General features: G+C 45.9%; 1 protein-coding gene across 1 annotated transcript; it reads left to right on the top strand.

Moving 5' to 3' along the window:
* The first annotated feature begins 12057 nt into the window (after window positions 1-12057).
* On the top strand, window positions 12058-12893 carry LOC112894426. The gene has a single exon (XM_025962135.1). It carries the CDS (start codon window positions 12175-12177, stop codon window positions 12679-12681), a length of 507 nt encoding a protein of 168 aa, XP_025817920.1. The 5' UTR covers window positions 12058-12174; the 3' UTR covers window positions 12682-12893.
* The last annotated feature ends 329 nt before the right edge of the window (window positions 12894-13222 follow it).

Raw genomic sequence — 13222 nt, 5'->3', positions numbered from 1 at the left:
AACATATAACACTACTCAAAAGTAACACTCAAATTTAATTTCATAAATTTTCATAACCCAGAACTATTATTCATGAATTAGCCTTGAATCTAAGCCTAACTTCATAACTCAAGCTACTCTTTGCTTCTGTTATTCAAAATTTTATCATGGATTACACATACTGCAAGAAAGTTGGAATAAAATTCTCAGCTACAAACATTAACAGACTCATCCTTGAATAAATCCTAAAGCTTTCATCAGTATAACACAAGGATACTTAAACATTATAGCTAGGAAACAGTTCTGAGTCTACAAATTTTATATAGAGCTATACATGAGACACATGTCCTATGTTTCAAATTTCAGCACCAGCACAGCTATGGATCAAGAGATCTAATTAGCACACCCATTTTCTAGTATTTATTCTAATTCAAAATATTTACTTAATCAGCTCAAGGTTATAACACAAAAGTTGTAGAGTTTACATCAAGGATTCAAACAAAACTAGTTTGACATTTTTTGAATTTTCTAAAGATCAAATTTCTAAAGATCACGAATTGTGATTTGAGGGGAGGGACTGAAATCTTGCAGTTAGACCCTCAGAAATATTTAAATCAAAGCAATTGGGTCCTTAGCTCATCAGGGAAGAGAGCCAAGATTCGCCGGCCAAATTCCGGCGACGGTGGTTGCCGGCGGCGAGGGGGAACTAGCCAGTAAGGACCAGGGGGCTAGGGGGAACGTTACTGGGGGTGCTGTGCAAGTCAGGGTTGACCGGAGGGGGTGGAACAGCGACGACCCGAGGCAGCGGCGATAGAGCTCAACTACGGCGGCGGTGTTCCAGTGTGGCAGCTCACCGGCGGTGGATCGGAGGTAGGGGAAAAGCTCTAGGGGGTCAAGGCGGTCCTCCCAAGCTACTTGTCGGGAGCTAAGATGGCCGGAAGGATGGGTTCCCACGGCGACCCGAAACGGCAGCGAGGAGAGGAGCTCGTCGGCGAGGTGGATGCAGTGCTCAAGGGCGGCGATGGAGGGGCTGGTGAGCTTCACGGAATCACGGTGAAGCTACCGGAGGTAATGGTGTGGCTTGAGAAGGGGCGGGGCGAGCTGACGACGGCATGGTGGTCGACGGTAGACGGCGAGTGCGGCAGTGGTCCAGTGGAGAAGAAGTCGAGAAAGCAAATTGTGGCCGTGCGAGCGGATATAAGTAGTCGAAGAGAGCTCCTGGTCATGCTGTGGGACTAAGAAGAGGCACGGCAAGCTGGAGCAGCTACTGTCAACCAGCGGCGCGTCGTGGTGGCCGGGCAGAGGCGGGGCAACGTGGAGCGCGCGGGAGAAGGCCAGAGGAAGAGAACTAGGGCGGCGGCTGGCCTGGGGGCGGCGCGTGGGAGCTGCCAGAGTAGGAGGTGGCGCCGGCAGAGCGGCAACGGCGGTGAGTGGCGGCGGCCTGCGGCTGCAGAGGGGCAGCTCGGACGGGTGGCAGAGCAGCGTGGCGTGCTCGGGGAAAGCCAGCAAGAAGGGTTGAGGCGGTGGGCGAGCGCGGGGGTGATGCGTGGAGGCCAGGAGAGGCAGGGGGAGGCCTCGGGCGGCGAGGCACGACGGCCAGCGACAGCGCTGCTGCGCGGCAGAGGAGGAGCAGAGGAAGAAGAAGGGGGGGGGGGCGCTAGGGGCTGCTGTGAAATTTCAAAAACTTCAGGGACCTCACTGTAATATAGAATTTCCCACTATTCTAAAGCTCAAATGAGAAAAGGGACAAAATAAAGGTTGTAGAAATTTTCAAACCCTACAACTTTTATTTAGGGTTCAATTTCAAAAACTTAAAGGATAGAACTTTATTTTAAAACCTTGGACTTAATTCAAACTTTTTAAAATTTTTGTTCTTATTAGGGTAAATTTCATGTAACCTTGGACTTAATTGCAAGTTTTTATGCAATGTAATGATGACTACTACTTTTACGCTTTAACCCCTAGTAAAAATTGAAAGTTACATTTGTAATTTAAATGTTTTGCATAAAAGGACTCATACTTTTGAAAAATTACCCATAAGTCCTTATTTCCACACATTCACTCAATTTCACTGAATTCAATACATACATTACACATTCTTTCCTAATGTTTTACAATTTTGACACCTAGGGTATCACAACCTTCCCCCCTAAAAGGAATCTTGTCCCGAGATTAAAAAAATGGTAGATTTGGATAGTAGATACCTAAGGATTCTTAAGGAACTCGGGAAAGTTTTTCTGAAGATAATCTTCAGTCTCCTAGGTGGCTTCATCAATGGTATGGTGGTCCCATAAGATCTTATACATCTTAAGCTTCTTTCTTCTAGTGGCTCTCTCCTTGGTATCTAGAATTTGAAGGGGTTGTTCGACATAGGATAGATCAGGCTCGATCTCGATGGCTTGGGATTCAATGATCTCAGTAGGCACTTTGATGCATTTCTTGAGTTGAGATATATGAAAGACATCATGAATGGCGATCAACTGAGAAGGAAGACAAAGTCTGTAAGCCACTGGGCCATAGGTTTCGATGATTTCGAAAGGTCCGATATATCGAGGTGCTAATTTTCCTTTTATGCCGAAACGTTGAACATCCTTAATAGGAGATACTCGAAGATAGACATAATCTCCTACTTGGAATTGTAATGGTTTTCTTCTTTGGTCTGCATAACTTTTTTGTCTAGACTGGGCGTCCTTAAAATTGACTTAGATAAGCTTAACTTTATCTTCAGCTTTGGTAACTAAGTCTGGTCCGAAGATTTGGCGTTCACCGGTTTCAAACCAACTCAAAGGAGTTCGACATCTTCGACCGTACAACGCCTCAAAGGGAGCCATTTGAAGACTGGATTGATAGCTGTTTTTATAAGAAAATTTGGCCAAGGCTAGACATTTGTCCCAGTTGGTACCATAGTGAATGATACAAGCTCGAAGCATGTCTTCAAGGATCTGATTAACTCGCTCAGTCTATCCATCAGTTTACGGATGATAAGCAGAGCTTCGAATCAGCTTGATTCCGAGAGAAGATTGTAATTGCTCCCAGAAGCGTGAAACAAACTGTGCCCCTCGATCAGAAATGATTGTCTTAGGGACACCATGCAGTCGAATAATTTGCTCCAAATAGATTTTGGCATACTTCTTAGCAGTATAAGTTGTATGCACCGAAAGAAAGTGTGCTACTTTGGTGAGTCTACCAATGATTATCCAAATGGAGTCATGCTTCTGAGATGTGTTGGGAAGGCCAACGATGAAATCCATATTGATGTCTTCCCACTTCCATGATGGAATAGGCAGGGGTTGAAGTGTACCGGATATCTTCAGATGACTGGCTTTGACCTTTTGGCAGGTATCACATTCGGATACATATTTAGCAATTTCTCTTTTCATCCTGGTCCACCAAAAGTGTCACCTAAGATCTTGATACATTTTAGTACTACCAGGATGAATAGAAAACTTGGATAGATGAGCTTCATCAAGGATCTGCTTACGAAGCTGATGATTCTTAGGTACAATAATACGATTGTTGAACCATAGAACTCCTTGATGATCAGTGTGGAAGCAGCTATATTTTGCCTCTCCCTGAGATAGTTTCAGTTTGATAATTTTGATACCTTCATCATGCATTTGCGACATGATGATTCTATCTTGAAGAGTTGATTCAATAGATATGAGATTCAGACTACATTGAGGAATAATTTCCAGATTAAGTTTCCTCGTTTGATAGCAGAGGGTTTCACTGAAAACTTTTATGGATAAGCAATGACAATGTGCTTTGCGGCTAAGTGCATCTGCAACCACATTACCCTTGCTGGGATGGTAGTGTACCTCAAGATCGTAGTCCTTGATCAGTTCTAACCAACGCCTTTGCCTCATATTTAGGTCAACTTGAGTAAAGATGTATTTGAGGCTCTTATGGTCAGTGTAAATATTACACTTGGCGCCCATAAGATGATGTCTCCAAATCTTGAGAGCGTGAATAACAGCTGCTAACTCAAGATCATGGGTTGGATAATTTTGTTCATGATTCTGGAGTGCTCTGGAAGCATAAGCAATAACTCGGTTGTTTTGCATAAGCACACAACCAAGTCCGGTTCCGGAAGCATCACAATAAACATCAAAAGGCTTGGTACTATCTGGCTGAGCTAATACTAGAGCAGTGGTTAGAAGCTTTCTCAATGTATGAAATGCTTCTTCACACTTATCATCCCAATAGAATTTAACCTCCTTCTTGAGTAGCTCAGTCATAGGCTTGGCTATCTTGGAGAAGTCTGGAATAAATCGACGATAATATCCTGCTAATCCAAGGAAACTACGGATTTGATGGACTGAAGTTGGAGGCTTCCAATCCATAACTTCCTGAACTTTAGTGGGATCAACCGATATGCCTTCACTGGAGATAGTATGCCTTAGAAATTTCACGCTATCAAGCCAAAACTCGCATTTAGAGAATTTAGCATAAAGACGGTGATCACGTAGTCGTTGAAGAACACTACGTAAATGATCAATATGGTCTTCTTCAGTCTTAGAGTATATCAGAATATCGTCGATGAAAACTACAACGAATTTATCAAGCTCCGACATGAAGATTGAATTCATAAGATACATGAAGTATGCCGGTGCATTAGTGAGTCCAAAAGATATAACCAGATATTCATAAAGTCCATATCTAGTCGAGAAAGCCGTTTTTGGTATATCACTAGGCTTGATTTTGATCTGATGATAACCAGAGCGTAGATCAATCTTAGAGAAAGACTTTGGCTCTAGCTAATTGGTCAAACAAGATGTCAATGCGGGGAAGAGGGTACTTATTTTTGATAGTGACCGCATTGAGTGGACGATAATCAACACATAACCTTAAGCTATTGTCCTTTTTCTTTACAAATAGGGCGGGGCATCCCCAAGGTGAAGCACTTGGGCGTATGAAACCCTTGTCAAGAAGATCTTGAAGTTGGATTTTTAGCTCGGCCAATTCATTAGGTGGCATTCGATATGGCCTCTTGAAAATACGAGCTGTGCCAGGTTGGAGCTCAATAATGAACTCGATGTCCCGATCTGGTGGTATTCCAGGCAAATCGTCTAGAAAGACATCGGGATACTCACAGACTATAGGAATGTCTTCTAATTTGATGTCTGTGGTTGCATAAACACAAGAGTAGAAGCACTCTTGTTGGGGTAGATAGAGGGTAGTGGCTCCGTTATATGGTGAGTCAACCTCAATAACTCGGGAAGAGATATCTAACAACACCTTATATTTTGTCATCCAATCCATCCCAAGTATGATATCCATACCCTCTAAAGGGAGTAGAACCAAATTAGTTTTTATTACCTTACTACCCAACTGTATTGGCACATATCTAATCAGTTGATTGGAACCAATCTTTCCCCCAGGGGTAGAGATTATGTACGACCCCTTGGCTTCACAAGAATCAAGTCTTACTCGGGCACCACACTTGTCACTAATGAAGCTATGGGTTGCACCGGAATCAAATAGAATAATAACGGGTTTATAGTCGATAGAAAATGTACCCGTCATTATGGGGGCTCCTTCTGGAAGTTCTGCAAGGGTGGTGAAGTTGACTCGCCCTTGCCGGACTTGTATTACTCGCTTCTTGCTCTTGCCCTGATTGTTCTGATTAGAACTCTGCCCTTGAAGAGGCTTCCTAGGCCGAGGACAATCTTTGATAAAGTGGTCCGCACTCCCGCAGTTGAAACAGCGATAAGTGCTGCTTCTTTGTTGAAACTGTTGATTATTTGGCCTTGGGCCAAACTGTTGCGGCTGTTGCGAAGGCCGGGAGGTCTATACCCTCCTTGCGGTTGAGGCGGGCGGAAAACGAATCTGCCAGGTGGAGCATTCCGTTGTGGCGCTCTGAACTGTGCATTTGGAACAACACGATATCTCGGTGACTGAGTACTCGAGGGTCCTGTGGGGGTCTTCCGTTTCTTCTCGGCATGATGTGCCGTGATACAATCATCCTGGGTTAGGGCCATATTAACCAGCTCACTGAAAGTATTAGCCTTAACAAGGTTCAGACATTCCTTGAGTTTGGTACTGAGGCCACGACAGAAACGATTCTGTTTCTTGGTACAATTGTCAGCGTGATAGCCTGCATATTGGCATAGATGATTAAAAGCCTATGCATACTGTAGTACCGTACGGGTGCCTTGGGTGAGTGCTAGGAATTCATTCAATTTCCGCTCCATTAGTCCTTCAGGAATATGGTGTGCCCTGAAGGCAATCCGAAATTCCTCCTAGGAGATAACATGGCCATCGGGTTGCATGGCACAATGGTTATCCCACCAAATGCGGGAGGCACCACGAAGTTGCTGGGCGGCGAAGTGAGCTTTACTCGAGTCCGCACATGGTATAGTAAGAAGGGCGAACTTCGATTCAATAGTATGGAGCCAGGCGTCGGCATCAAGAGATTCTTCAGCTTTACTGAAAAATAGGAGCTAAGTACTGAGGAAATCCTGATAACTTGCCACTTGGGGGTTGAGGTCATCACGACCTCCTCATGATTGCAGGCGATGCTGGTTCTGTTGGGCCTGCACTAACAGATTGAGAAGCTCAGTCTGTCATGCCATAACCTCTACTAGATTTGGGGGTGGTGGTGGCGGTTGTTGGGAATTGCTAGCCTAGTCTGGCCTGAACCCTTCAGGAGTTCCACGCGTAGCGCCAACCATCTGAAAAACATGGAAGATGTCCATTACATCAGATTATCCTTGCTTCCATTTTCAGCATATACCGCACACAAAAGGAACAGATAAAGATAGTATAACAAATTGACAGATCGATGGATAACTAAACAGGAACTTGAGTTACAGATTATAACTGGTAGTCTGTATATTACATCTTGGTAATCTACCAATTACCATTCAACCATACCTACTCCTGCCACCTATAATACAACAAGTGGCCCTCAAGTCAAACTAGATTACACACTTCCTATGTCACACTATACTACACTAAACACATCTAGGATATCGACGACAAAGATGGATTAAAAGTCGTCGAGGTTGCCCACAGAAGAATGGCTGCTGGATGAAGAATGATCGGGCTGAGGATTAGGTTCTGGATCTCCATGTTCTGAATCTATCTCAGACACGCCTTCAATTTCCTCAGGTTCTTCTTCTGAATCTTCCTCTTCTTCTAGTTCATTCGACACAAGAGGAGGCATTTGCTGTTCTTGGAGCATTTCAATATGTCCAAGGGTGTCACCTAACTCTTGGTTCAAGTCATGGACTTGTTCCTGCAAGAAGTCAATTACGGTGTTGCGCTGGAGAATTTGAGCATCACCCTCCAAGATTTGCACCTCCAAATGCCCAATGGTAGTATCCCTCCCGGCAATCCCTTGACCAAGCGAATGAATCTGGTCATCTTTCAGGGTAAGGTCCCTATAAAAATCCTGGGCTAGATTCACCATATCGTCCATACACCTTTGCTTAAGTGACTGGAAGCAATACTGAGCGTTCATATATCTGATCACTGCCCTAAGGGTCTCTTCGGTGATATCTCCAACTAGTCCAAGATGGTTTGTTCCGAAGATCCACTCAGCATCATGTGCAAAAACTGCCGGAAACAGTCCAATGGGATAATCCGCTACCTCCATTGAATGTTGTTCACAAAAAGTGGTGATAGCCTTGAGGGCTGCTGCTTCAAAAGTATCCCGAGACGATATCTGACAACCTCTATCTCAATAGATTGCCACTCGAGGATAGGATGTTGGGGAACAGTGATAGTAGCACGGCATCGAGGGACTCGGACCTCAGTAAACTCACAACCCTTATATTGGGGTGGGTACCGGTAGTGAAATATACGAAGCGTGTCCCACAAGATTTTCAGAAACCCTTCCCAATGTAAGCAAGCGGTGTGAGCATATCCCTCAACATCCCAATAGATCCTCTGAATATCTGCCATCTGAATCAAAAAGATTCGAATGTTAGATTAGATAGAAATTCCTTAGGGTTTTAAGATGGCTGTGGAAAAAATATAAGTTAAGCTCAGCAAAATGTTGGAATGCACCAAGATATACATCCAACTAAGAACTCACAAGGTAAATGGAACAAGATATTTGCTTTTGGCCATAACAAGGAATAGAGATCTAATAATTACGATAGATTTGGCGGATGAAACAAAGATACCAAGGTACTAAACCCCATGGCTATTTGTGTGACCCATTCTAGGCTGCATCTATGGATAACTATACTCTAGGTATCCCCATAACAACTTAAGCATAAGTTCTAATTTACAAACAATTCAAAGATGTATGCACGCACTAACGTCCTCACAAACAAAAAATAACTGCCCAGTAATCTAGGTCTTACGTGGTTAATTACGGTGGCATAATATAGATACGTCTCTCCCTATAATATCTAGTCGACAAATCCTAACTATTCAGAACCTATCGATTCGTGGTTAGCATACCTGCACAAACCCACAATTGTATATCGTGAACCTTTCATGCCAGCATGTCATGAAAGCGTCCCCAAACATTACTGTTCACTATAGAAACAACATCTGTACAATTACCGCCGTACAGACAATGTTAACATACATTACATTTGCAATGTATTCACGGGGATACCGCAAAATTTTATATAGACCTATACATGAGACACAAGTCCTATATTTCAAATTTCAGCATCAGCACAGCTATAGATCAAGAGATCTAATTAGCACACCCATTTTCTAGTATTTATTCTAATTCAAAATATTTACTTAATCAGCTCAAGGTTATAACACAAAAGTTGTAGAGTTTACTTCAAGGATTCAAACAAAACTAGTTTGACATTTTTTTGAATTTTCTAAAGATCAAATTTCTAAAGATCACGAATTTTGAATTGAGTGGAGGGACTGAAATCTTGCAGTCAAACCTCAGAAATATTTAAATCAAAGCAATTGGGTCCTTGGCTCATCGGGGAAGAGAGCCAAGATTCGCCGGCCAAATTCCGGCGACGATGGTCGCCGGCGGCGAGGGGGAACTAGCCAGGAAGGACCAGTGGGCTAGGGGGAACGTTACAGGGGGTGCTGTGCAAGTCGGGGTTGACCGGAGGGGGTGGAACGGCGATGACCCGAGGCAGCGGTGATAGAGCTCAACTACGGCGGTGGTGTTCCGGTGTGGCAGCTCACCGGCGGTGGATCGGAGGTAGGGGAAAAGCTCTAGGGGGTCAAGGCGGTCCTCCCAAGCTACTTGTCGGGAGCTAAGACGGTCGGAAGGATGGGTTCCCACGGCAACCCGGAACGGCAGCGAGGGGAGGAGCTCGTCGGCGAGGTGGATGCAGTGCTCAAGGGCGGCGATGGAGGGGCTGGTGAGCTTCACGGAATCACGGCGAAGCAACCGGAGGTAATGATGTGGCTTGAGAAGGGGCGGGGCGAGCTGACGACGACACGGTGGTCGACGGCAGACGGCGAGTGCGGTGGTGGTCCAGTGGAGAAGAAGTTGAGAAAGCGAATTGCGGCCGTGCAAGCGGATATAAGTAGTCGAAGAGAGCTCCTGGTCATGCTGTCGACCGGCGGCACGTCGTGGCGGCCGGGCAGAGCTCGGGCAGAGGCGGGGCAACGTGGAGCGCGCGGGAGAAGGCGAGAGGAAGAGAATTAGGGCGGCGGCCGGCCTAGGGGCGGCACGTGGGAGCTGCCAGAGCAGGAGATGGCGTCGGCAGAGCGGCAGCGGCGGTGAGCGGCCGCGGCCTGCGGCGGCAGAGGGGCAGATCGGGTGGCGGCAGAGCAACGTGGCGTGCTCGGGGAAAGCCAGCAAGAAGGGGTTGAGGCGGTGGGCGAGCGCGGGGGCGACGCGTCGAGGCCAGGAGAGGCGGGGGAGGCCTCGGGCGGCGCTGCTGCGCGGCAGAGGAGGAGCAGAGGAAGAAGAAGGGGGGGGCCGTCAGGGGCTGCTGTGAAATTTCAAAAACTTCAGGGACCTCACTATAATATAGAATTTCCCACTATTCTAAAGCTCAAATGAGAAAAGGGTCAAAATAAAAGTTGTAGAACTTTTCAAACCCTACAACTTTTATTTTGGTTCCAATTTCAAAAACTTAAAGGATAGAACTTTATTTTAAAACCTTGGACTTAATTCAAACTTTTTAAAATTTTTGTCCTTATTAGGGTAAATTTCATGTAACCTTGGACTTAATTGCAAGTTTTTATGCAATGTAATGATGACTACTACTTTTACACTTTAACCCCAAGTAAAAATTGAAAGCTACATTTGTAATTCAAATATTTTGCATAAAAGGACTCATACTTTTGAAAATTACCAATAAGTCCTTATTTCCACACATTCACTCAATTTCACTCAATTCAATACATACATTACACATTCTTTCGTAATGTTTTACAATTTTGACACCTAGGGTGTCACAGATAGCACCAACCGGGACTAAAGGGTCGTTTAGTCCCGGTTGGTGGTATCAACCGGGACTAAATGGTGGGACCCTTTAGTCCCGGTTGGTTACCAACCGAGACTAAGTAAAGAGAGATTTTTAGTTCCCGTTAGAGGCTCCAATCGGGACTAATGTTCTTCCAGCCCTTTAACTTTTAGATCCAGGACTAATGCCTTCGTTAGTTAGGATATAACGCCGGCCGAGACTAATACCAAAGATTAAAGACCTATTTTGTACTAGTGTTCTTTGGGTTGAAGAGATTCAGAAAACTCGCTACAGAAATTGGGCCCCACCATTACCAATAATCAAAAGGAGACTAGGCCAGGTGAGTCGTCTTTGCTCCAACTTATCGATGGACGTACGTTCCAATTTCACATCCGAAAACCATTTTGAATACAACAGGCTAGCTAGGCACTATCCTTTCTACACAAATGGACCTCCTACATACGATTTCAAACCCTGACCCCCAACCTCCACAGCTAGAAAATTGGACATTCATCGGTGCCCCTTAGTACCGGTCACATTTGAAACCGGTACTAAATAACCTCAGAGGGTCATTTAGTACCGGTTCTAAATTTTGAAGCCCTCTGAAGCTATCTAGTATGGGATCATACCACCACCCTGTACTAAATGCCATCATTTAGTACCGGTTGATGTTATAGCTCGGTACTAAATGGTCTCGGGCATTTAGTACCAGTTGGTAACACCACCCGGTATAACCCTTAGTACCGGTTGGTGTTACCAACTTGTAATAAATGGTTCTCCATAGGTTAGTTCAAAAGGTAAACATCTCCTATCTAGTCACAAGTGATGTGTAGGTGGGATGGTAAGGAAAAATCGCGCGAGGTCGGAGGTCATGGGTTCGAACCCAACGCACCGCATATGCATATTTACACGTGAAAAAATCGCGTGACTTACATTGAGCGTGTGTGGGCCTTCCTGTGGTTTTAAAAGTACCGGTTGGTTCACCAGGTAAAAGATGGGGTCTTTCAACTGGTAGTAGAGCCTCTTTCTCGAACCGTGCCCTGAATCTTTCTTTCAACTGGTACTAGAGCCTCTTTCTCGAACCGTGCCCTGAATCTTAACCCCTCAACCCTGAACCCTGAAGAGCTCACCGGAGAATAAGGCTAAGAGGAGGAGAAAATTTCGGATTGGTGTTAGAAGAATCGAAGAAGAAACAAAATTCGAGTGCGAGAGGCAAAGGAAATACTCAAGCAAGAGTATAGCTTTCCCGTTTCAAAATGCAGAAATCCCATAATTGAGGGATATAATTATATATAATAATTGGTCCAGAGACCAAACAGGCGACAGTACCGTACCTTTTCGTAATTGAGGGGCAGAGATCTGATATGTGAATCTAGTGACTTCACTCCTATGTGGAGCAGGGTCCGCTACGACTTCTCTTGCTTTTTCATTACCGTACTAGTTTTGCTTAACCGTGAAGTAGGCGGGACTGCAGGAGTGCTACAGTACATTGATCGTTATCGTTTCTTTTGGGGGTTAGTGCTTATTAGCTTACGAGTAGGATATATTCGGACCGGGCTCCACCACGATCGCTAATCAAATAGCCCGGCTGATTCATCCATTGTACAATCTCGTGCATCCACTCGTCAAACGTTGGGACCCAACCCACTAGAGTCACGGTCACTGATATAGTAATCAGTCTTCTTCCTACGGACTCCTGAGCTGAATGCTTTCGTCGCCACAAGGCATCCTCCTCTCTACATAAGCACACCCCAACTAGCTGCTGCTCTCACAGACGGCAGACCACACTTGTGAGATCGACTGAGCGAGGCTAGCTGTGTCCCTCCTCCTGAAACCGGCCATGTGCGAGTCCGTTTGCCTGCTAGCAGCTAGCAACCGAGACGGCCACCACCATGAGGGAAAAAAAACAACCGAGATGAACACGGACACGGGTGACCACAGTCACTTCCAGGAGGGCGACGGCGCCGATGAACATGAACTGCTTCAGGACGACGGCCCCGATGAACATGAACGGCTCCAGGACGACACACCGCCGGCGGAGGAACTTGCTCCCTTCGCCGGCGGCTCGCGTGCCGCGAAGGTGGCCGAGTTCGCCCGTCAGAAGCTAGCCGAGGTGAACATGCCCCGCGCAGTCATCGCGGGGCTCGGCCTCGTCGGGGGCGCCGTCGGCGTCTACTTCCTGTGGCCCGCGGCCGCCGTGGTGGCCGCCGTCGGCGCCACGATGAAGGCGCCGGGCGGCGCGGGCCTCCTCATCTCCCGCGTGGCGTTCCAGGCCAATCCGCAGCTCTACTACCAGATCCTCCGCACCGCCGGCGCCGCCGCGGCCGCTGCAGCTTTCGCCCTGTAGTGAAGGACGGAAGGTCGATCTGGTGTTTGCATATGTTAATTCGCTGTTTGCTGACGTTGTAACTTGATCGAGGTGGTCTGTTCTTGAACTAGCGTGCTTAGAGTAGACCGTGTGGATCTATATTTCCACTGCTACTAGAATCGATCACTGTACTTCTGGCTGAGGCTTGAGCTTGGTTACTGATGAATAATAAGCCTTTCCTTGTACTAGAACTCGTTGGTTTGCTATATATATTAGTCGTGTGTGTTTGACACAACTTCGTCTTCTTAATTTCACCCCTGAGGGAGGTCAAAATGAATTCACTCCCGTAAGTCCCGTGGACTGGGGCACAGCACCGCCACTGAATGAAGCACGGCATGCAAGAATAGGGTAAAAAATAAAGCTAAGAGCATCCCCAAGAGTGTCCTTCCAAAATCAATACGCAAAAACTCGTTTTGGGAGCAAAACAAAAAACTCTTTCCAACAATTTCTCAAACCAGTTCCCAATCTATTCGCATACCTAATCCAGACCGCTTCTTTGGCCAAATTTCCGTCAGCCCGT

The sequence above is a fragment of the Panicum hallii genome, chromosome 5 (genome assembly GCF_002211085.1).
Source record: "Panicum hallii strain FIL2 chromosome 5, PHallii_v3.1, whole genome shotgun sequence".
NCBI lineage: Eukaryota > Viridiplantae > Streptophyta > Magnoliopsida > Poales > Poaceae > Panicum > Panicum hallii.
Note: the sequence above shows the minus strand (reverse complement) of the source record. Positions and strands in the feature narration are given on the sequence as shown.

Excerpts from the sequence above, each read along its gene's own strand:
- LOC112894426 (XM_025962135.1), top strand. The coding sequence starts at position 12,175 with ATGTGCGAGTCCGTTTGCCTGCTAGCAGCTAGCAACCGAGACGGCCAC.